At 47.8% G+C, this 25,394-nt stretch overlaps 1 protein-coding gene across 1 annotated transcript in view; it reads left to right on the top strand.

Annotated features, from left to right (window-relative positions):
• Positions 1-25,394, top strand: part of LOC144518761 (rabphilin-3A-like) — a 30,944-nt gene extending 5,550 nt beyond the window's left edge. Inside the window, exons 3-15 of the mRNA XM_078251667.1 lie at positions 1-51; positions 138-303; positions 7,207-7,380; positions 9,490-9,675; positions 16,385-16,464; positions 16,606-16,680; positions 17,683-17,792; positions 17,913-18,039; positions 19,986-20,042; positions 20,165-20,319; positions 21,217-21,298; positions 21,906-22,002; positions 24,462-25,394. The exon at positions 1-51 is cut by the window's left edge and continues 33 nt beyond it. Coding sequence (XP_078107793.1) covers positions 1-51; positions 138-303; positions 7,207-7,380; positions 9,490-9,675; positions 16,385-16,464; positions 16,606-16,680; positions 17,683-17,792; positions 17,913-18,039; positions 19,986-20,042; positions 20,165-20,319; positions 21,217-21,298; positions 21,906-22,002; positions 24,462-24,592 — 1,491 coding nt within the window. The 3' untranslated portion in view covers positions 24,593-25,394. The remainder of the gene's footprint in view (positions 52-137; positions 304-7,206; positions 7,381-9,489; positions 9,676-16,384; positions 16,465-16,605; positions 16,681-17,682; positions 17,793-17,912; positions 18,040-19,985; positions 20,043-20,164; positions 20,320-21,216; positions 21,299-21,905; positions 22,003-24,461) is intronic.

Genomic DNA, 25,394 nt, shown 5'->3' with positions numbered 1-25,394 from the left:
AGTCGGCCCCGCGCCGTCTGGCTCTGCAAGATCTGCAGAGAACAGCGAGAGGTGAGTTCTTCACACCAGCTGACAGATAAAACAATTCACTTTGTCTGCTGGGAAGCCTATAACACACATGTCTTCTGTTTTCTCAGGTGTGGAAGAGGTCTGGTGCCTGGTTCTTCAAAGGTTTTCCGAAGCATTTCCTGCCGTCGCCCATGCCGTTATCTAAAGCCGAGGCGGGAGCCCAGGAGGCAGCAGAGCGCAAAGAGCAGCCAGCCTCTGGGCCCAGGCAGGCAGCGACCCAACCACAGCCCCCAGGTACATTTAAAGTGCTCATATTCTGCTCATTTTCAGGTTCATAACTGTATTTTTGAGGTTATATCAGAATAGGTTTACATGGTTTAATTTTCAAAAAACACCATATTTTTGTTGTACTGCTCATTGCTGCAGCTCCTCTTTTCACCCTGTGTTCAGGTCTCTGTTTTAGCTACAGAGTGAGACCTCTCACTGCTGGAACATCTTTGTTGGCAGTCGCACATGCTCAGTAGCTAGGTAAGGACTACATGCTCAGTAGCTAGGCAAGGACTACACGCTCAGTAGCTAGGTAAGGACTACACGCTCAGTAGCTAGGTAAGGACTACACGCTCAGTAGCTAGGTAAGGACTACACGCTCAGTAGCTAGGCAAGGACTACACGCTCCGTAGCTAGGTAAGGACTACATGCTCAGTAGCTAGGTAAGGACTACACGCTCAGTAGCTAGGTAAGGACTACATGCTCAGTAGCTAGGTAAGGACTACACGCTCAGTAGCTAGGTAAGGACTACATGCTCAGTAGCTAGGTAAGGACTACATGCTCAGTAGCTAGGTAAGGACTACATGAGCTAGCTAGCTCGCCCAGAATGCACCTGAACACACCTCCCTGTAAGACCAGCACATCCAGAATGCACCTGAACACATCTCCCTGTAAGACCAGCCCGCCCAGATGCACCTGAACACACCTCCCTGTATGACCAGCACGCCCAGATGCACCTGAACACACCTCCCTGTAAGACCAGCACGCCCAGAATGCACCTGAACACACCTCCCTGTAAGACCAGCATGGGCCACAGATGGGGTCAGGTGCATTTGCTATTTAAACGACGTGGGCGCTGGACGGGAAACTGCGTCGGTCTTAAACTAGCAAAGACACTTGCGTCGGGCTTTGAGCTGCGCCGGGTGCAAGATAGGACCCTTAGTCTGCTTTCAGTCATTCTGGATCTTTACAGTTAACATGCAAGGCCACCAGAGTCTGTCAGAATCAGGCTCCTTTCTCTGAGCACGCGTTTTAAACATCGAGAAATCTTTTAAAAAGGGATCTTCTAAACTATCTGAGCTGCAAGTGAGATTTCCATTTCTCACTGTATGCAGGGGGGGCACTCCAGATTTCACTAAGGGCCACACTGGAAAATGAGAATCACATCAAGCGCCAGATATGTATAATTTATTGACATGCTTTTATTTCGGCTGTATTATATAGCCGTCTTACGTACAGTTTGGTAGACATAAAACCCTAAAAAAGTCAGATAATAAGTTCCTTAGCCATCATAGAAGCAAAACAATGATTACATATGTGTGTGCGTGCGTGCATGCATGCATGTAAGATATTCCTGGCTCCGTAATCACATATGCTTACCCAAATCATGAACCCAAACGCCTGCGTGCGTGCGAGATATTCCTGGTGCCGTAATCACATATGCTTACCCAAATCATGAACCCAAACACCTCAGCACAGACTGAAAACAATGTCTGCCCGACTACACGGCAGCAGGAGTGTGTGGTCTTTCCACGTTGTCTTCCCTGTGTGCGTGTGTCGGGCGTTATCCAACTCCAGGGACCTTGGGAGACAGAGACACAAAGGCCCCCGAGCCTTTTGTTATCATCCAGCTGCTCTGAAGACGCAGACTTAAACCTTGGGACTGGCACAGGCTGTGAGCAGCAGTAGAAGAAGTATCCAGATACCTTTAGTTCAGTAAAAGTACTAATACCACACTTTTAACATACGCTGTTACAAGTTAAAGTCCTGCATTGAAAATGTTCCTAAAAACATTTGTGTTCATGTAAGTAATTCAGTAACCACAGTGGAACACAGAAAAGCTCTCCAACTAGTATATAAACTGATTCATCGGATGAAAACACTGTGGAGTTAACTTTCACTGGATGTGTTTGGACCAGCTGTGACGGTGCTAAATGTGATTTTCGTGGACGTACAGGAGCTAAATCTGTCGATGGAAAATATATTTTGTTCAGCAGATATCTCAGTTACAACAAGATACAGCTAGCAAAGCAGTTTGGTGTTTATATGTGCGGTAGTTATTCAGTTTGGGAACTTCCCACGATCTGTACAAAGCTAACGTTAGCTTAAGTTAGCTGCGTAGTAATGTTTAAAGCCCCTGACACACCAACCCGACGGCCGACCGTCGGCAGAAAGAGGCAGTCGGGCTGATCAGTCGGCTCCCTGAGGTCCAGAAAGTGCCTCAGAACTCACCGAAGAGACGCCGACTTGAGCGTTTGTTCTGCGCGTGCGCGAGACGTAATACGTCTCCATAACAGCAGGCGGCGCTAATCTGTATTGTCGCCCAAAAAATGAAAACCAGCAGCTGATTGGACGAACGCATCACGTGGGTCTGGCTACTCCCGGATTTTTCAACCGGGCATAATGGCGGCTTCGTTCAGAATACGATCTCATATTGGACTAAAATAGTTCACCGAAACGTGTTTCTGAAAACAGGGACAGGAAATCGTCTCTGAAAAAATATTTTGTTCAGCAGATATCTCAGTTACAACAGGATAGAGCTAGCAAAGCAGTTTCTGGTGTTTCAGCAGTCAAGTCGTAGGCGTCTCTCCTTGATCCGCTAGCTGCCTGCCCCCTGAACACATCGTGAAAAAGCCCGGTCTCTGGAGACAACACAGGGGTCCTAAATGTCAAACACTGGAGGCACAGGCTGTGCACCAAAATACAACAAACCACTCCAGCCAATCAACGTCAAGATGGTTGGGGGAGGGGTGGGGGTTAAGGCAGCTACACACCGGGCCAATAATCGGCCGTCTGACAGTCTGGCGAGGTCGGTGACTTGAGTCTGGTCGCTGTGTTCATGCCGTCGTCCGTTGGAGGAGCTGTCGGCCTTCATTTGGGCCGACCTGACATGCTCAGTCGGAGACAGGGCAGTCGGGACTCACCCGGGAATGGCGAGCGGGATGAGCGTGACTAGAGTCTCTCAACATCTGACAAAAATCTTTTAAACTGACCTTTGTTGATCTGAAATGAAGACAGAGTCAGCAACTGCACGGCCTGTTTCTCTCTTCAAATGTTTCCAGAAACACGTTTCAGTGAACTATTTTAGGACAATATGAGATCGCCAGTCAACCCGGAAGCAGCAGCTAGACCCACGTGACTCGTTCGTCCAATCAGCTGCCGGTTTTCATTTTAGGGCAACAATCCAGATTAGCGCCGCCTGCTGTTATGGAGACGTATTACGTCTCGTCTCTTCGGTGTTCTGAGGAACTTCTTAGACCAACTAGGGGAGACTGATCAGCCCGACTGGCCTTTCTGCCGACGGTCGGCCGTCTGGTTGGTGCGTAACGGCCTTTAGTGACAGTTAAATTCCTGTTAAATTATGGATTTTAAGGCCCTACTTATTGTCTATAAGTCATTCAATGGTCTGGGCCCAAAAATGTTTTATTTTGACTGAGTTTAAGCAGGGTAGGACTCTCATGCAGATGGATCTTTTCAGTCTCATTAGATCCTCTGCACTCAACCCCACCTCCCGTTGCTCTTTTCAAACCTTTTATCTGCTTCCCAAATTTGGCAGCACCGCCCACTGTTGGCGAGGAGGGGGGTGAAGAGCTCAATTAAGCTGTCGGTGGGAAGGAAGCTGCATGCTGTGGCATGGCATGGCTCACATTTAGTCATTTCACACTTTCAGAGTGATCACCTGAGCTGTGATTCCCCTCCGTAACAGAGAGGGTTAGTGCAACAGCCTGGGAAAGGGAGATACAGGTTACATCCCATGTCCCTTATCTGATAGGTCCTCGACTCCTCGGTCCTCTGATGAACCAGGAAGTTGTTCTGTTCCTCCTCGATGAAGGCCGTCGCTAGTTTTAAGTCTCCTGCAACACAGAATGATGTTCATGTTTTGAATTATGGTCACAAAACACACAACACACAACACATTTGCTTGTTGCCTCTCTCCTCCCGTGAGCTCTATAGAGAAACCTGCCAGCAAAAAGAGAGAAAACAGCGAAGAAATGGCCAAAACTGCACAGCGCCTCTTTAACTACTTTTTTTGGAGCTTGACTCAACCAACGTCAGAGCAGGGGGAATGAGAGGGGGAAACGTCAGAGCAGGGGGAATGAGAGGGGGGGAACACCAGAGCAGGGGGAATGAGAGGGGGGAACACCAGAGCAGGGGGAATGAGAGGGGGGAAACACCAGAGCAGGGGGAATGAGAGCGGGAAACACCAGAGCAGGGGGAATGAGAGGGGGAACACCAGAGCAGGGGGGAATGAGAGGGGGAACACCAGAGCAGGGGGGGAATGAGGGGGAAACACCAGAGCAGGGGGAATGAGAGGGGGAAACACCAGAGCAGGGGGAATGAGAGGGGGAGAACACCAGAGCAGGGGGATGAGGGAAACGTCAGAGAGGGGGGGAAACGTCAGAGCAGGGGGAATGAGAGGGGGGGAACACCAGAGCAGGGGGAATGAGAGGGGGGAACACCAGAGCAGGGGAAATGAGAGGGGGGAATGCCAGAGCAGGGGGAATGAGAGGGGGGGAACACCAGAGCAGGGGAAATGAGAGGGGGGAACGCCAGAGCAGGGGGAATGAGAGGGGAGAACACCAGAGCAGGGGGAACCCTCTGTAACCATGGGTCTGTAACCCAACGAGGAAAAAAACAGTGGGGTCATTAAATACCAGTTGTAAATACACACATACTGTCCGTCATATGTCGTTCAATCTAGCTAGCTAAACTACCGGTATAAAGAAAAGTTATTTGTTTACGGACACCAAGCTAGGCTAGCTATGGCTAGCGCCATATGCTATGTGCTTAATTTATGTTACTCACCCTCAAGTTAACTTGATACATCCCACTTCAAAGCTTTCTCCCGTTTCCTGATGGGTGCAGGTGAAAGAGCGTCGACCATTCTGTGCACATTATTGACATACACTAATAATAAAGCGATGGACGGCGGGGGTAAATAAACTTGGGTTACAGAGGTTTAGTTCTAACATAAAACGAACACACCCTCAACGGGGCAGGGATCATTTCATTGGTCAACACTACACCTGGCATTCTATTGGTTGTGGGATTTTGATAGTGTTGTAACACAGAAAACTTACGTAAGCGTACAGGAGAGATCCGAGAGGAGAAGATTTGTAAGTGTGCAGAATCAGCCTGAGTGCGAGGAGAAGGGCCATAGCTGAGAGCAGGAAATCTGTCCACGGAACAACATATCTGAGTCCAAGCAGAAAGTTTGAGCACAAGCAGAGCAAATCCAAGCGCGAGCAGTGACCATTTGAGTGTGAGAGCAAGGTTTTGAGGGGAATTATTACAAGATCTGAACGTAATATCAGTGAGAAATACTCTCAAATAGAAAGAATGTGCTCTTGAATAAAGAGAGGAATATAACTCCATATTTGTAGGCCTTTATTTGACAGGACAGCTGAAGAAATGAAAGGAGAGAGAGAGAGAGAGAGAGGGGGGGATGACATGCAGCAAAGGGCCGCAGGTTGGAGTCAAACCCTGGCCCGCTGCGTCGAGGAGCAAACGTCTATATATGGGCGCCCGCTCTACCAACTGACCCATCCGGGCGCCCGACTCAACCATTTAAACCTGTCTATCAAACCAACCTATCACCGTAGCTGGAGCATATTGTTTGCCAGCTGATGTACATTAGCTCGTACAGCTGCAGCTTGTTGTATGTAGGTCAGTGTCTTTGCATCGAAGAAGCTGCAACATCAAAAGTATCCAGAGGGACGAGGGAGTATTACTGATTCCACTGCAGCAGGAGAAGTAGTGTGATCATTATGCGTGTCGACCCTGTAAAATAAAAATGGACGGCACGTCTTCTCTTCCTCCCGCTGTACCAAAGCGAAGCCAAAAAAGAGAGCTCAACAGTGACCGCCCTCTTTTTGAAGTAATTTCCCCCCTTTAGTATCTCCGTTGACGTTTCATTAAATCCTTAAATGAAGAGTTTTAAGACTGGAACCAAAGCCAACCAGCTACGAGATGAATCGTGACCATAAAACATTTGATTCGGCGCCAAATAACATTTTGAAAACAGCCTAAAAAAACAGGCAAAGGTACAAGACTGTGTACAGAAACCTTCATAGACCTCAGAGTTTGCGGGTGCTGTAAACATTTCCATTGTAACAGTGAGCTCCAACAATCACACACATTGCTGTACGCTTAGGATTGTGGGTAGTGTAGTACTTCTCCATGTCATCGCAAATAACAGCTGTTTCTGTTATTTGATTATATTATAGAGATGAGGCTTCTGTTCAGAGGAGTCCATGAAAAAGCAGAGAGTCAGGGGACAGCAGCAGCATTAGGGGATGCTCACACAGTTTAAGACTGGGAGAGCTAAACTAGTCCCCCATATGAACAGAGCAGCGACGATGACATAGAAGCCTACGCCACGTTATACACGACAAGGTGGAGCTGGGGAGGAGGTGGGTTGCAGAGATGCAAGCAGCAAGCAGTTAGGAGCAAACTAAAGCAGCTTTGAGTAGGGCGCCCTGTTTGAGTGTAGCCATTTAGCAGCGAGGGGAGTTGACCAGCTGATGCGTCCGTGTTGTTGGCCAGTAGCGGTTAGCGGCGTCTTAACTACTTGGCCTGCCAGAACTGACGCTGGATGCTCAATCTTTCTTAAAACAAGGTTGACTTCATACTTCGTACCCCCTGATCAGCGTGAATCATCTTTGGTAGAAAAAAAAAGTATATATAAAGAGGAACAATGGTCTGGTCCAACAGCTTTGAAACTGAAAAACATTTAGCAACAAATCTCCCGTACCCCGTGCAGTCCTCCAGAGTCCCCCTAGGGGGACACGGACCCCCATATGAGACACACTGGTTTAGACATCATGGTTAATTGATCTAAATAAAGGAGAAAATGAACCATGCTGTTGAGCTCCATGTACGGTGAGTGTCTGTGTGTTTACTGTATTATGTGATTCATTCTACTTTTAGGACCCGAGCCGCAGGGCCGTGGTGGTTACCCGCCTGTGGCCCCTAAACCATCAGTTGCACGCATAGCAACAGGCGGGGCAGGCCCTGAAGAGGCAGGGCCGGGCAGCCCGGTGGTGATGAAGAAGATGGTGCCCGTCCAGAGCTCCAGACCTCAGCCGGCTGCTGCCCAGCAGGGTGAGAGACCAACACATTCTCACTCCCAACTCTGTAAATACTGATATACCGACTTCTAGCTCACCCGGTAGAGTGTTCACTCCATCACTCCACTTCGTTAGGGTTAGGTTAGGGGCAGAGTAACGATGCAGAGCATGGGGGTTATGAGAGGGATGCAACGCTCAGAGCAGTGTGTGCGAATGAGCAGCTGTGTGGAAACCAGAGCAGTGTGAAGGAGAGTGGGGCGAACCAGAGCAGGTGAAGGAGAGTAACGCCAGAGCAGGGGGTGAATGAGAGGAGGAAACAGAGCAGGGCGAGACAGGAAACCCGTGCAGGGGGTGAACGAGAAGGGGGAAATGCCAGAGCAGAGGGAACGAGAGTGGGGGAAACGCCAGAGCAGGGAGGGAACGAGAGGGGGAAACACCAGAGCAGGGGGAATGAGAGGGGGAACGCCAGAGCAGAGGGAATGAGAGGGGGGAAACACCAGAGCAGGGGGAATGAGAGGGGAAACACCAGAGCAGAGGGGAATGAGAGGGGGAAACACCAGAGCAGGGAGGGAATGAGAGGGGGAAACACCAGAGCAGGGGGAATGAGAGGGGAAACACCAGAGCAGGGGGGAATGAGAGGGAAACACCAGAGCAGGGGGGAATGAGGGAGGGGAACACCAGAGCAGGGAATGAGAGGGGAGACACCAGAGCAGGGGGGGAATGAGAGGGGAACACCAGAGCAGGGGGGGAATGAGAGGGGAGACACCAGAGCAGGGGAATGAGAGGGAGGAAACACCAGAGCAGGGAGATGAGGAGGGGAAACGCCAGAGCAGGGGGAATGAGAGGGAGACACCAGAGCAGGGGGAATGAGAGGGGGAACACCAGAGCAGGGGCTAGAGGAGAGACTGCGCGCAGGTGGAGCTGGGAACGCAGGCAGTGGGAGGGCGACCAGAGCAGGGAGGGTGGGGAGGAGGCGCCAGAGCAGGGAGCGAGGAGAGAGAAACACCAGGGCAGGAGAATGGGAGGGGCACCAGAGCAGAGGGGGAATGAGGGAGAGGGAGCACTGGCGAGAGCAGGGGCCAGCAGTGGGCAGAGGAAACGCCAGAGCAGGGGGAATGAGAGGGGGGAAACACCAGAGCAGGGGGGAATGAGAGGGGGAAACGCCAGAGCAGGGGGAATGAGAGGGGGGAAACACCAGAGCAGGGGGAATGAGAGGGGGAACACCAGAGCAGGGGGAACGAGAGGGGGGAAACACCAGAGCAGGGGGAATGAGAGGGGGGAACACCAGAGCAGGGGGAATGAGAGGGGGGAAACACCAGAGCAGGGGGAATGAGAGGGGGGAACACCAGAGCAGGGGGAATGAGAGGAGGAAACACCAGAGCAGGGGGAATGAGAGGGGGAAACACCAGAGCAGGGGGAATGAGAGGGGAAACACCAGAGCAGAGGGAATGAGAGGGGGGGAAACACCAGAGCAGGGGGATATGAGAGGGGGAAACGCCAGAGCAGGGGGAATGAGAGGGGGAACACCAGAGCAGGGGAATGAGAGGGGAGCAGGGGGAATGAGGGGGGAAACGCCAGAGCAGGGGGTATGAGAGGGGGAAACACCAGAGCAGGGGGAACGAGAGGAGGAAACACCAGAGCAGGGGGAATGAGAGGGGGAAACACCAGAGCAGGGGGAATGAGAGGGGGAAACCCTGAAATGTTGCGTTCCTATCGTGGTGTTATGTTGTGCAGCAGGGGCGGTTTTTGGCACGGGCGACCCATTCATGAGTATACCGTTTTATTAATGTATTAATCTTGTTACATTTTTAATTATTGTATATATTGTTGGCACATTTATGTATATAGTATATTTATTTTATGTTCTGATAACCTATACTGTCATATGTTGAGCAGAATTGTGTTCATTATGGAGATTGTTCACCTTAAAAACTGTGTATCCTGATGTAATTGCAATAGTTGAATAACTGGATTCTCTTAAGTGTGTTTTTCAAATGCTCTAATGAAGGCTTTGTGCAACTGAGAAATATAATTTTCTCTTTCACTTATGTTGGTGGGGGCTCGAAGGGGGGGTCGCCCTGGGTGTAATTCAATGTAGAACCGCCCCTGTTGTGCAGTCTCAGATGATTGAACGTGCTTGCAGGCCCAGTGGCAGGAGATGGAGCGGCATACTCCTCTGGTGCAGTTCCTCCGGAGCAGAGAGCGCCTCTTGCAGCCAGAGAGGACCGGAAACAGCCCGTTGCCTACAGCGCTCCTCCCCCCGCCCGACAGCAACCTCCCCCGGCTGAGGAGGAGGAGGAGGCCAACGATTATGACTCCGATGAAGCCAGTGAGTACAACATCTGCTCACTCTTCCAGAGAGTAAGGTGGCTGATGTGTGTAGATTAAAGGGTTACTTACCCTGTTTTAACAATCTTTGATATTGGTCCAGTATAAAGCAAGACCGCAATGCAATGTTATTATTCTAAGTCTCAACATTATGAAAGGATCCCTACAGAGATAGACCTTTTAGTTAAAGAGTAAGATCCTTTTAGTTTAACATGAAACAGCCCTGAAATCACCATCACCAAACTACACCAGACTCCATGTAAATAATCAGGACTTTTAGCGTGTATAGAGCCAGCATATCTCCACATGTAAATGGGTGAATTAAGGGTTTATTTCAACCAAACCAGAGTGGTGATTGTTGGAACAGTGGAAAGATGAACCAAGACGGCTTTTCATAGTTTTATTTAGTTTCTGTCCACTTTGAATGAAGTGTGTTTTACAATGCTAAAAGTCCTGATTATTTACATGGAGTCTGGTGTAGTTTGGTGATGGTGATTTCGGGGCTGTTTCATGTTAAACTAAAAGGATCTTACTCTTTAACTAAAAGGTCTATCTCTGTAGGGATCCTTTCATAATGTTGTCCGACACTTAGACTGATCCTGTTAACTTTTAGTGGACTGAAACTCGCTCAATACAGGAGCACTTTTGTTCCCATCAGTCACTAAGATGCAAAAACGTGGGAAAATAGGAAGTAGACAGCACTAAAGCAAGGCCTATGATATAAAATAAATCAAATAAATACTCAAGTATCAAAGGAAGACACTCAGAAAATAAGGTTCTGGGTAAAAATAAATAAATAACTGACTGCCCACACACATTTTCTTTGGAGGAGTTTCGTTGCCTAGCGTAGCCGTTGGGGAACAAATGATCAAGTGTCATTAGTTAATCTTCTCTTATATAACATAACTTTTCTGGGCTGCGATTCATCACCAACGTGATGTTCCAAAGACACAAAGATCTCCAAACAGAGATTAAGAAAGAAACTAACAGCCACAAAAAAATAATAATGATAATTGAGCAGCAATAGCTCATTAACATTTATCTAATGATCAGATCATAGACTGTGAATATGAATGGACAGAGCATGTGGGACGTCACCCGTTGGTTTGTGGAGATCTGGAGGAGTCGCTGAGTTTGCCGTTACGGGCGCAGCCATCCTGGTTGTGGATGTGACGATTTTAGACGAGAGGGAGGAGTGAGGGAGGAGTGAGGGAGGAGAGAGGGCGGAGAGAGGGAGGAGAGAGGGAGGAGTGGTAGGAGAGAGATAGGAGAGAGGTAGGAGTGAGGGGAGAGGGAGGAGTGAGGGAGGAGTGGTAGGAGAGAGATAGGAGAGAGGTAGGAGTGAGGTAGGAGTGAGGTAGGAGTGAGGGGGAGAGGGAGGAGAGAGGGAGGAGTGAGGGAGGAGTGGTAGGAGAGAGAGTAGGAGAGGAGAGTGGGGAGGAGAGGGAGGGGAGGAGAGAGGGAGGGAGAGGGAGGAGAGAGGGAGGAGAGAGGGAGGAGAGGGAGGAGAGGGAGGAGTAGGGAGGAGAGGGAGGAGAGAGGAGAGAGGGAGGAGAGAGGGAGGAGAGAGGAGGAGGAGAGGGAGGGAGGAGAGAGGGAGGAGAGAGGGTAGGAGTGAGGGGGGAGAGAGGGAGGAGAGAGGGAGGAGAGAGGTAGGAGTGAGGTAGGAGTGAGGGGAGAGGGAGGAGAGAGGGAGGCGAGAGGGAGGGGAGAGGGAGGAGTGAGGGACGAGAGGGAGGAGTGAGGGAGGAGAGAGGGAGGAGAGAGGGAGGAGTGAGTGAGGGAGGGGAGAGGGAGGAGAGAGAGGGACGAGAGAGAGGAGTGAGGGAGGAGAGGGAGGAGAGAGAGGACGAGAGAGGAGTGAGGGAGAGAGGGAGAGAGGGGAGGAGAGAGGAGGAGGGAGAAGAGAGGGAGGAGAGAGAGGGACGAGAGAGGAGGAGAGAGGAGTGAGGGAGGAGAGAGGGAGGAGAGAGAGGGACGAGAGAGAGGAGTGAGGGAGGGAGGGGAGAGGGAGGAGAGAGAGGGACGAGAGAGGAGTGAGGGAGGAGAGAGGGAGGAGAGAGAGGGACGAGAGAGAGGAGTGAGGGAGGGAGGGGAGAGAGAGGAGTAAGGGAGGGAGGGGAGAGGGAGGAGTAAGGGAAGCGGCACCGTTGCTCCGTCCGGCGCTTGGCGCCGTCTAAGAGGATTGTGATTGGTTTAACTCTTGTCTTTCCCGTCGACCAGCAGCAACTTCTTTTTTTTATGGGCCAACGTTTTGGTCGTCTTTTTCGACACTTTTGTCACTTTTTTCGAAGTTTCTGTCATTTTTTTGACATTTCTTTCCTGTGTTTTCCAACGTTCTGTTTTCAACTTTTCAAATAAAACACCCAAATACATTGAAAGTAGTGAACTGATCATTTATTTAACTTGTGAAGAGCGTTGTATGGAACCATCCACGTTGTTTTTTTTGGACAATTTGTTGAAAGAAACCCACATTTTTGATAAAGAGACTTTCTGAAAATGGGTCAGATTTGACCCGAGGACAACAGGAGGGATAAAGAAATCCCAAAAAACCAGAGCACGTTTCTCTCCCTTCCCAGAATGCTGTGTGGACTAGCCAGACCTTCCTCCGCAGCGCTGTGGAGGAGGAAGGTCTGGCAATGCGAGACTACCAGCCGAGTGTCTGAAACCAGTCGGCACTGCGGGACCAAACTGTTCTTGCCATCACATCTCCGTAGAGAACAGACACAAAGCTATTTCTGCCGTTTTCTCCCTCCCAAAACACACACACACACACACACAGGGGATTGGATCAAAACACGAGGGAATCTAAACCCTGTTGGCCTTGTTATATCTCAAATGATTTGCACAGATAGCTCCATATTCCTGGACCTCAATAAAACTAATTAACACCCGATCCCCCAGCGAGAGAATAACGGCCGTGTGAGACCATTATCATCATCAAATTGGGGTATGAAGCATATTAAAAAAAACTCTAGTTGATGCATCAGTATTGACTTATTGATTCACGTCTTCCTCTGCTTTTGTTCCTCGCTTATTGATTATCCTGCTTCGATAGCATCTGGCGCTTAGCATTTGTCATTTTCGACCCAGCTCTTTCAGTTTCAGCGAGGACTGTTGGTGCAATTTAGAGATTATATATTGAATGACGAATAAAAGAGAGAAAACAAGCATCAGCGCGGTATGTCTAAGGAACCCCGAGGGGAACAGAGATGCAGAGGCCGGGCCCTTAAACAAGTATTTGTGTTTTTTAATCATTACTTTATTCGCCTTATTCGGTGGGGAGCGAGCTCTGCCTCTCCAGCTCCTCCCGTAGCTCTGGGTGGATGTCCTGCACTGACTTGAGTGGGAGGTAAACTGGGCTACGTCGCGTCTCCCCCCCTCTGCAGCACTGTTGGCGGCCAATTAGGTGATGGAGATCTTCATCTGTTCCCCTCACTATTCAGCTGAGGGAGCAGCTTCAAACAACTCTGAGTTGTAGTTGAGAACGTCAGTTATAACGGCCCACGTGTTAAAACATTGTCGGGTTTAAATCAGGGATTTTTTGGGCCCAATCTAAGCTCTAAAGGGATGTCCTCTAGCTCACCCAGTAAGAGCGTGCGCCCCATGTGGGCTGAGTCCTTTGCAGCGGCGCAGGTTCAAATCTGACCTGCTGCCCTTTTGCTGCATGTCATCCCCCATCTCTCTTCCCCTTTCCTGTCTATCCACTGTCACTATATAACAAAGGGAAAAGCCCTCAAAAATAATCTTAAAAAAATAATGGCACCGTTATCATCATAGCATATTAAAAAAACCTCTAGTTGATGCATCAGTATTGACGTATTGATTATCCTGCTTCGATAACATAACGGCGCTTATCATTTGTCATTTTCGACCCAGCTCAATAGAAACAAATGCCAGAATCATACTTTCAGTTTCAGCGAGGACTGTTGGTCAGCCAATCAGCTGCCGGTTTTCATTTTTGGGCGACAATACAGATTAGCGCCGCCTGCTGTTATGGAGACGTATTACGTCTCGTCTCTTCGGCGTGTTCTGAGGCACTTTTGGACCAACTCGGGGAGACTGATCAGTCACACTGGCTTTTTCTCTGTGTGTCTGGTCCTTAATCAGTCCCTCCAGGATTTCGCGGCCTTTTTTTGAGATTGTTGCGGCCCAAAATGCCTGATTTCGCGGGAGCTTTTGTAAAAAATTGCGATAAAAGTTGAGATGTCTTTTGTATGTTTGTTGCAATGAAGTTGCAAGTTCTTTCAAAATAAAAAGGAAACTTATTTTGGGGAGAATAAAACGACTCTGGGCTGGGTTTTCCTAGTAACCAAAAAGGCTCAGGATGCTGCAGATGTTGGTATAATATGAAAATGGCTGGTGGCTTTAAGACAAAAAATAATTGATTGAATCAATCAAATGTGAACATATGTGTCAGTGGCTGGTTGATCTTTACATTGTTAGTTATTTTCCTAACCTGGCCTGGGACACACACACACACACACACACACACACTAACCTGGCCTGGGACACACACACACACACACACACACACTAACCTGGCCTGGGACACACACACACACACACACACACTAACCTGGCCTGGGACACACACACACACACACACACACTACTGGCCTGGGACACACACACACACACACACACACACACTAACCTGGCCTGGGACACACACACACACACACACACACACACTAACCTGGCCTGGGACACACACACACACACACACACACACACACACGCACACACGCACACACGCACACACACACGCACACACGCACACACACGCACACACGCACACACACACACACACACACACACACACACACACACTAACCTGGCCTGGGACACACATTCATACGGTTTGATAATACTGACTTTAACAACGAGCACAGCTGTCCTCAATTTAGGTCATTGTGTGTCGTCTCATCTCCTTTTTCTTCTGCATCCACTGTGTGTGTGTGTGTGTGTGTGTGTGTGTGTGTGTGTGTGTGTGTGTGTGTGTGTGTGTGTGTGCGCGTCAGTCGCGGGGGTTACATTGTAGGATTTTTAATGAATTTATTTGCAAATTCCTCGGGAAAATAAGTATTTGGTCACCTACAAACAAGCCAGATTTGTGGCTCTCACAGACCTGTAGCTTCTTCTTTAAGAGGCTCCTCTGTCCTCCACTCGTTACCTGTATTAATGGCACCTGTTTGAACTTGTTATCAGTATAAAAGACACCTGTCCACAACCTCAAACAGTCACACTCCAAACTCCACTATGGCCAAGACCAAAGAGCTGTCAAAGGACACCAGAAACAAAATATGTAGACCTGCACCAGGCTGGGAAGACTGAATCTGCAATAGGTAAGCAGCTTGGTGTGAAGAAATCAACTGTGGGAGAAATAAGAAAATGGAAGATATACAAGATCACTAATAATCTCCCTTGATCCGGGGCTCCACGCAAGATCTCACCCCGTGGGGTCAAAATGATCACAAGAACGGTGAGCAAAAATCCCAGAACCACACGGGGGGACCTAGTGAATGACCTGCAGAGAGCTGGGACCAAAGTAACAAAGGCTACCATCAGTAACACACTACACCGCCAGGGACTCAAATCCTGCAGTGCCAGACGTGTCCCCTTGCTTAAGCCAGTACATGTCCAGGCCCGTCTGGAGTTTGCTAGAGAGCATTTGGATGATCCAGAAGAGGATTGGGAGAATGTCATATGGTCAGATGAAACCAAAATAGAACTTTTTGGTAAAAACTCAACTCGTCGTGTTTGGAGGGGGAAGAATGCTAAGTTGCATCCAAAGAACACCATACCTACTGTGAAGCATGGGGGTGGAAACATCATGCTTTGGGACTGTTTTTCTGCAAAGGGACCAGGACGACTGATCCATGTAAAGGAAAGAATGAATGGGGGCCATGTATCGTGAGATTTTGAGTGAAAACCTCCTTCCATCAGCAAGGGCATTGAAGATGAAACGTGGCTGCGTCTTTCAGCGTGACAATAATCCCAAACACACCGCCCAGGCAACGAAGGAGTGGCTTCGTAAGAAGCATTTCAAGGTCCTGGAGTGGCCTAGCCAGTCTCCAGATCTCAACCCCATAGAAAATCTTTGGAGGGAGTTGAAAGTCCGTGTTGCCCAGCGACAGCCCCAAAAAATCACTGCTCTAGAGGAGATCTGCATGGAGGAATGGGCCAAAATACCAGCAACAGTGTGTGAAAACCTTGTGAAGACTTACAGAAAACGTTTGACCTCTGTCATTGCCAACAAAGGGTATATAACAAAGTATTGAGATGAACTTTTGTTATTGACCAAATACTTATTTTCCACCATAATTTGCAAATAAATTCATTAAAAATCCTACAATGTGATTTTCTGGTACCTATGATGAAAATTACAGGCCTCTCTCATCTTTTTAAGTGGGAGAACTTGCACAATTGGTGGCTGACTAAATACTTTTTTGCCCCACTGTACCTACGCTCTCCGTCTCCGCTAGATTGGGAATGATTGAGATTTCTCTTGGCACAGCTACCAGAAGACTTCCAACTTTCAGACAGGTTGCTCACGTCACATCTACGTCTTCAAGCTCAGTTGGAGGCTGCTCAGTAACGCTCAGCCATTCACACTGGACCTTTACATGTTGTTACATTACAAGAGAATATTTCCCTGTGTTTATACTCTGTAGTCTAACGTAATGACTTGTCTGTGTCTCTTTCAGCCACCCTGGGCTCTCTGGAGTTCAGTCTGCTCTACGAACAGGAAAGCAACAGCCTCCACTGTAGCATCCTCAAAGCAAAGGTACCCCTCCTCGTTCGCTCACACTATGGGACAATTACAATCAAGTGGTTTCTGTTAAAAGACTCCTAAAAGGCACTTTGGCTTAATTGCTCTCCGCCGTTCATGCCGATGTGATGGACACGGTGCTCCATTTCTCCTCAGGGACTGAAGCCCATGGACTCAAACGGACTGGCAGATCCTTATATCAAACTCCATCTGCTGCCTGGGGCGAGTAAGGTATAAGACGCACCTTTCCTACATTCAGCTTTTACTTCCTTTAAAAGACTTGTTAGCCTAATATTTTGCCAAGTAAAAAAAAAAGAAAAGAGAGGGTGGTGATTTTAGACTGCTGACGGGCTTCTTCTGCTAGCTCAAGCCTGACACCTTGTGGTGTGAATTGACAAAATCATCACACCCGCATGGAGATGATGATGATGGGGGGGGATTTTTCTGCAACAATTTATGGTGCAAAAGTCATTATTTACATTAAGGGAAATATTATTAATTATGCTTCAATTGTAGCACAAGTAGACACAGTTCTTGTTTTCCGTACATGTTTTGAGCCCCCTGAATGGGACACAATTCTTGTTTTCCGTACATGTTTTGAGCCCCCTGAATGGGACACAGTTCTTGTTTTCCGTACGTTTTGAGCCCCTAAATGGGACACAGTTCTTGTTTTCCGTACATGTTTTGAGCCCTAAATGGGACACAGTTCTTGTTTTCCGTGCGTTTTGAGCCCCTGAATGGGACACAGTTCTTGTTTTCCGTACATGTTTTGAGCCCCTAAATGGGACACAGTTCTTGTTTTCCATACATGTTTTGAGCCCCCCTGAATGGGACACAGTTCTTGTTTTCCGTACATGTTTTGAGCCCCTAAATGGGACACAGTTCTTGTTTTCCGTACATGTTTTGAGCCCCCTGAATGGGACACAATTCTTGTTTTCCGTACATGTTTTGAGCCCCTAAATGGGACACAGTTCTTGTTTTCCGTACATGTTTTGAGCCCCCTGAATGGGACACAATTCTTGTTTTCCGTACATGTTTTGAGCCCCCTGAATGGGACACAGTTCTTGTTTTCCGTGCATGTTATTGAGAGGCACATATCCCTGCATCTCCCCCGAAATCTACACCTACGTACAAGTAAGAACCTGAAAATGAGCCTGATGTGGGACCTTTAATCGCTGTGATGTAGTGGAGAATAAAATATGTCTTTGTCCTGATCTAATCTGCTTCTAACAGTCTAACAAGCTGCGCACAAAGACCTTGAGAAACACCCGCAACCCCGCGTGGAACGAGACGCTCACCTACCACGGCCTGACGGATGACGACATGCAGCGTAAGACCCTCAGGTGGATACCACACCTCAGACGGCGTCAAACAATCCCTCCCCTCCTCGGGTTCACATAATGTGCCTCCACTTGACCCCTGAAGCTGTAAGTGATTTATTTGACTCTCTTTTTGATTTACAGGCTGTCTGTCTGCGATGAGGACAAGTTTGGGCATAATGAGTTTATCGGGGAAACCCGAGTGGCGCTGAAGAAGCTGAAGATGAACCAGAAGAAGAACTTCAACGTGTGTCTCGAGAGAGTCGTCCCTGTGAGTCAAAATCAATCGCATTCAAACGATGCTTGTCTTCTCATTGTGTGACTCTCTTATTCAGCGCTGGAAGAAGTATTCAGATCCTTCGCTGCAGTAAAAGTACTAATACCACACTGTTATAATTAGGAATGCACCGAATCCAGATTTTTGGGGTTCGGCTGAATCCTGAATCCCCTGGTTGAGATTCTGCTGAGTCCTCGTCCCGTCCTCAGTCCATGAACACAGTCAACACATTAATGAAGTAAACAGTGACTGTCCTTCCTTTGCCGTACCTGAAGTTGCTGCATTCTGGCTGCTGTCTGTAGATTCCTTCATGCTCAGCTCGTATTCTTCCAGATGTTTCATACCAGATGTTGTAACAGCGGTGATGTTGTGTATTGTTTAGGGTCCTCGCCACCACCAGACTAATCAGCATTGCAGATTGAACATGTAGCTGGACTTGAATGGCCTTCTTTTGACTGAAAGTACTGCCAAACAACACTTTTTCTGCTCACCAGTTCCATTTCCACTTCCTCTCAGCCTGCTGCATTGAAGCTCCACCTACGTAAACACCTTCCCGTAATCAACGGCGCCGTCATCACGTCGACCAGCGTAGCGCGCGGAGAGCAAGCGTAGGGTTCAGTTCGCTGGGAAATAATTCTAAGGACACTACACACTGCCTGCGTGTCAGCTGCGTGGCGTTTTCTACGTCTTTACACACCAGAAACGTGTCTGACGCGGCGCTGCTGCTGCTGCTGCTAGCCTTGTCTGTTCACATGTATGGTTCCCATAAATATATTCTGATCTGATTACAGCAAAGGCGTCGGCAGGATTGACGGCAAAATAGGCTACAGAATATTTCCTTCTGTATTGACAGGTGCAATATTAGAAACATGAAATGACATTTATATCAAAACCTCGACTTTCAAACACCAACATGTCATTTATTAATATGTATTTGTGTCAAAATGACATATGAACATCTTTTCCTATTCTATGTTGCCTGGAAACGCTTCCAACATGCTTGCATGTCGCGTGAAAAATAGACGTAGGTTATATTTCCATCATGCATGCGTGCTCGGCTCGGCTCGGACACGCCGCGCAGCTAACACGCTCACTCCACGCAGCTGACACGCTCACTCCACGCAGCTGACACGCTCACGCCATTCAGCTGACACGCTCACTCCACGCAGCTGACACGCCACGCAGCTGACACGCTCACGCCACGCAGCTGACACGCTCACGCCACGCAGCTGACACGCTCACTCCACGCAGCTGACACGCTCACGCCACGCAGCTGACACGCTCACGCCACGCAGCTGACACGCTCACGCCACGCAGCTGACACGCTCACGCCATGCAGCCAGTCTAACGGCGGCCTAAGGTTCGGCAGAAAACCAACCCCGTCAAAAAGCCCAATATTCAGCCGAATCTGAAGCCAAATCCTGGATTCGGTGCATCCCTGGTTATATTACTCTGTTACAAGTTAAAGTCCTGCATTGAAAATGTTACTTCAGTAACAGTCTGTAAGTATAATCAGGAAAATGTAGATAAAGTATTAAAAGTAAAATCCTCCCATTGTAGAAAGTGTAAAGGATCCAACCAGTTGTGTGTTTAATGGTCTGATCATGTCAGCTGGACTTTCAGGTTGTTATATTGTTGGCTAGTTTACTTTATAATAAAACATCAGATCTTATAAACTACATGTGTTCTGTGTGCAGTAATCTTAACGTGTAAAGTAACTAGTAACTAAAGCTGTAACAGAGTAATGTAGTGGAGTAAAAAGTACAATATTTCTCTCTGAAATGTAGCGGAGTAGAAGTAGAAAGTGGCATGAAAAGAAAAGACTCAAGTAAAGTACAAGTACCTCAACATTTGGACTTAAGTACAGTCCTGGAGTAAATGTACTTAGTTACATTCCACTGCTGCTCATACTGACCTACTGTCCCTTTTCTCCCTCGCAGACGAAGAGAACCGCAACTGCCGGCGGAGCCAGAGGCATCTCTCTCTACGAAGATGAGGCAAGGCTTTTTATTTTCCGAGCACGTCTCAACGTGACAGATTCCTCCAGAATCAGGAGGTTCTTGCAGATCTTTCCATGAACCCTACTGATGGATTTGCTCCCCCCTCTGCTCTGTTTTAGCCGGGGAAAGACGGCGGCGAGGTAGAGGAGCGCGGCCGGATTCTGATCTCCCTCATGTACAGCACCCAGCAGAACCGTCTTCTCGTGGGCGTCGTGCGCTGCGTTCACCTGGCTGCCATGGATGCTAACGGCTACTCCGACCCATATGTCAAAATGTAGGTAAAACGGGATGAGGTCATAAGCTGTTCCCAATCACAGATATACTTCCCTATATAGTACGTTCGCCATTTAGTAACGGTGTTCGTATTCTCAATGCACAGCTAATTTGATGTAGCCTACATTTTTCTCCTGTATCCCACAATGCAATGCGGTGGAGCAGGCTTTCGTTTCTAAATAGTGGAAATGTAACATGCAACATATATACTCAGCAGAAAAAGAAACATCCTGCCTGGGGGACGTCACTGCTGCTACGTCCGTTATTTTTTACAATCTATGGATGAGAACGTTACCCTGACGAGCCAGCCCCACATCCAGATGTTGGGTCTGGGTCTGACCCCCATCCAGATGTTGGGTCTGGGTCTGACCCCCATCCAGATGTTGGGTCTGGGTCTGACCTACATCCAGATGTTGGGTCTGGGAACTCCCCATTGGCAGGGCTCAATCTGAGGGGCGGGATAAACGGTTGTCTTTCAGATTCCCTCTGCACGCCATAGGACAGCTCTACAACCAATCAGAGAAGAGCTAGTTGATAGATTACACTTTAAACTCAGAACACATCTTCCTTTTTTAAGAATGACTTCAGGGCCGTTCGTTGTTCTTTTCTCAAAGAAAAGCTGAACTCCAAGTCTTCCAGAGACCGCTGTTCACCAGCAGCAGCAGCAGCCATAAGCCCCGCCCACCCACACTATACACGATGTGATTGGCCTGACTAGAGTTTGGTTTTTCCAGCTCGCAAGCCAACGGAGAGTTGCTAGACGACCCTGGCTGCAGATTACATTTGCTGCCGCTAGGCTGCGTCTAGATTTCCAGGCTATGAGAATGTACCTTTTTTATAAATATGTAAATATGTGATTCCAGAAAGGGCATTGAATTAAATTCTGTTACATTTCCAGATGTCTGAAACCTGACATGGGGAAAAAGGCCAAGTGCAAAACACAGATCAAGAAGAGGACTTTAAACCCTGAGTTTAACGAGGTTAGTACGGGAGCTCAAGGTGAAGCTCTGCAGTTAACTGAAAACAAGCTTGTCCTGAACCCTGGTGTTGTCCTTGGGTCAAATGTGACCCATTTTCAAAGCTTTTTATATCAAAAATATGGGTTTCTTACAACTAAATTGCCCAAAAAATAACTTGGATGCATGCACGTTGTATGGAAGCCATACAACATGCTTCGCAGGTACAATTAATGATTATTTCCACTGAATTTTAGGTGTTTTATTCAATTTCATAGCATTTGAAAAATGTTTTTAAATGTCCTGACATGATTACTTTGACATAAACCAGTCTGTGATTCACTCAACATCCTCTGATCTTAACTATTAGTCAAAATAATTCATAATTTCTGGGGTTTTTTAACTCAAAAATGAGCTATAATGTCATTTAAATTAGGTTTATTGACTATGAATAAAAGAAAGCGTTAACAAGTGACATAATCATCAGAAATAGCAACAAAAATGTCCTGGAAGGACCACAAGTTAATGGTCGACAGGATGAAAACACAAGGGTTCAATTATCATTGAGTCATTGTGTTTATATTCTTTGCAGCTCAACTATGAAAACTGTTTAATGTCTTGATCTTTTCAGGAATTCGGCTATGAAATCAAACACAGTGAACTGGCCAAGAAGGTTTTAGATATCTCTGTGTGGGATTACGATATTGGGAAGTCCAACGACTACATCGGTAAGTATTTGAGTAGTATCATTGCTTTGATTACATTAGGCTACATCTATCTCCGCTGCTATGTTTCGGCTCGGGTCGGGCTCGGACTCCGGCTGGGTTCAGGCTGGGCTTGGGTCGGGCTCGGGTCGGGCTCGGACTCCGGCTGGGTTCAGGCTGGGCTTGGGTCGGGCTCGGGTCGGGCTCGGACTCCGGCTGGGTTCAGGCTGGGCTTGGGTCGGGCTCGGGCCGGGCTCGGACTCCGGCTGGGTTCAGGCTGGGCTTGGGTCGGGCTCGGGTCGGGGCTCGGACTCCGGCTGGGTTCAGGCTGGGCTTGGGTCGGGCTCGGGTCGGGCTCGGACTCCGGCTGGGTTCAGGCTGGGCTTGGGTCGGGCTCGGGTCGGGCTCGGACTCCGGCTGGGTTCAGGCTGGGCTTGGGTCGGGCTCGGGTCGGGCTCGGACTCCGGCTGGGTTGCGTGGTAAATGAGCGGTCAGGTGATGCGTTAATTAGCGTGTAAACGGATGCTGAGGAGGTGAAACGGAGGCTGGTCTCTGGAGGACTTATTTTATTTCTTTGTTCCAACTTCCAAGTAGCCGATAGCCTCCATTAGTCACGAATACATGATGTTAAAACATGTAGAAATGACTCATTCTTGACAAAAAGCTAAAGAGCTGTGTGTGTGCGTGCGCACATTTGAGTAATGTCGGGCTGTAAACGGGTTCGGGCTTTTAAAAAGCTGTTAATGAAAATGTACTTGTTGGGCTCATGCACCTCTGAATTTTTTAACTACGTGTCCACTGCACCTGCTGCGTTTCCAGTTCAATACGGTCAGCTGGGAAGATCAGGTTTGTCTGTACAAATTATGGATGCACTTAATCCAGATTTTTGGGGTTCTGCTGAATCCTGAACCCCCTGGTTGAGATTCTGCTGAGTCCTCGTCCCGTCCTCAGTCCATGAACACAGTCAACACATTAATGAAGTAAACAGTGACTGTCCTTCCTTTGCCGTACCTGAAGTTGCTGCATTCTGGCTGCTGTCTGTAGATTCCTTCATGCTCAGCTCGTATTCTTCCAGATGTTTCATACCAGATGTTGTAACAGCGGTGATGTTGTGTATTGTTTAGGGTCCTCGCCACCACCAGACTAATCAGCATTGCAGATTGAACATGTAGCTGGACTTGAATGGCCTTCTTTTGACTGAAAGTACTGCCAAACAACACTTTTTCTGCTCACCAGTTCCATTTCCACTTCCTCTCAGCCTGCTGCGTTGAAGCTCCACCTACGTAAACACCTTCCTGTAATCAACGGCGCCGTCATCACGTCGACCAGCGTAGCGCGGAGAGCAAGCGTAGGGTTCAGCAGAAACCCAACCCCGTCAAAAAGCCCAATATTCAGCTGAATCCTGGATTCTGTGCATCCCTGGTACAAACATCTGTGTGATTCTTTATTTACAGACCACAGGGACTCAAACAGCCTTAAATATAGTGTCAGAGAGAGACACCACACTGGGAAACGAAGAAACATTTTACTGGAGAGTATGGAAATACATGACAAGAGAGTTGTTAACAGTGTTAGAGGCAGACAGTCATTTGGAGATTTGGAGACAAACGACAGTCGACGTTAATGATTAGGCCTGAGCGTGTCAGCTGCATGGGGTGTCCGTGTTTTTTCCGGCTCCCACGTTAACAGGTTAGAGCGTGCACACTGCCTGCGTGACACGCACGTCTCAGGCGAGGCTCGAGCCGCGCCGAAAACGCGTCTGCTAGAAATAGGACTGACGTCTATTTTTCACGCGACACGCCAGCGTGTTGGAAGCGTTTCCAGGCAACATAGAATAGGAAAAGATGTTTATATGTCATTTAGACACGAATACATTTAATAAATGACATTTTGATGTTTGAAAGTCTCGAGGTTTTGACATAAATGCAGATATAAATGTCATTTAAATAAAAAAATTGATTTTCTAATATTGCACCTGTCAACACAGATGGAAATATTCTGGAGCCTATTTTAATACTGCCGACGTTGTCTTTGCTGTAATCAGATCAGTATATATTTATATTTATGTTTAACATGAAGTATACTACTGCTATTATTTCATTTTATCAATGGGAAACATCCATGTGTACAGACAAGGCTAGCAGCAGCAGCACCGCGTCAGACACGTTTCTGGTGTGCAAACACATAGAAAACGCCACGCTCACGCCACGCTCACGCCACGCAGGGAGTGTGTAGCCGGCCTTACAGTTCCACCTCGCCTGCTCTTACTTTTCACCATTGTTGTGAACGGTCATGTGATACGTGTTGTCAGACGCGTTAATATTGACGGAGATTAGTTCTGCTACTGGAGCGTAAACTCTCGTGTGGACGGAGATCGTTTTTGTGTCAAAACGCAGCTTAAAAATGAAACTGTAGTATCGTAGATGTAGCCTAAAAAGTACAGTTGTTACCTGCCTTTTCTTACCTCACGTCCTCCCTGACAGGTGGCTGTCAGCTGGGCATCACTGCCAAAGGAGAGAGGCTGAAGCACTGGTACGAGTGTCTGAAGAACAAGGACAAGAGGATCGAGCGCTGGCACACCTTGTATAGCGGGAATCACGTCACTAGTGATTAACCACTCGCACTGCACACATACAGCATGAGCTAAAACCTTCCCACTTAGTTTGCATTGCATTTTTCTTTCCCCATTTCATTGTGATCTCTATTCTTTCACTACCTGACCATCACACAGGCTTACTGGCCTCCCTTCCCCGGATGTATACTCTTCTTTCCTGTCCCCTTATTATACAATGTCTCTGCCTGTGCTGACACTTAAAGGGTAATATCGTTTTTTTTCCCAACCTGAACCCTGTTTTATCATGTTTTTGTGTCTAAGTGACTGATGAGAACATTTTATTTAATTGGTCCAAGTTAGACCGAAGAGAAACAAGCTGCGCTGTAACGTTAATGTGCAAAACTGCGTCAATCTCTGTCCACTAAAAGTTCTGTTTTTGCCGCTGACAGACTCAGATTATTATTCAGTGTCTGACAACATTATGAAAGGATCCCTACAGAGATAGACCTTTTAGTTAAAGAGGAAGATCCTTTTAGTTTAACATGAAACAGCCCCGAAATCACCATCACCAAACTACACCAGACTCCATGTAAATAATCAGGACTTTTAGCATCGTAAAACACACTTCATTCAAAGTGGACAGAAACTAAATAAAACTACCAAAAGCCGTCTTGGTTCATCGTTCCACTGTTCCAACAATCACCACTCTGGTTTGGTTGAAATAAACCCTTAATTCACCCATTTACACGTGGAGATATGCTGGCTCTATACACGCTAAAAGTCCTGATTATTTACATGGAGTCTGGTGGAGATCTGCTGGCTCTATACACGCTAAAAGTCCTGATTATTTACATGGAGTCTG

Source organism: Sander vitreus, chromosome 5, assembly GCF_031162955.1.
Source record: "Sander vitreus isolate 19-12246 chromosome 5, sanVit1, whole genome shotgun sequence".
Lineage (NCBI taxonomy): Eukaryota > Metazoa > Chordata > Actinopteri > Perciformes > Percidae > Sander > Sander vitreus.
The sequence above is the reverse complement of the archived record's forward strand: the minus strand, read 5'-3'. Positions and strand labels throughout refer to the sequence as shown.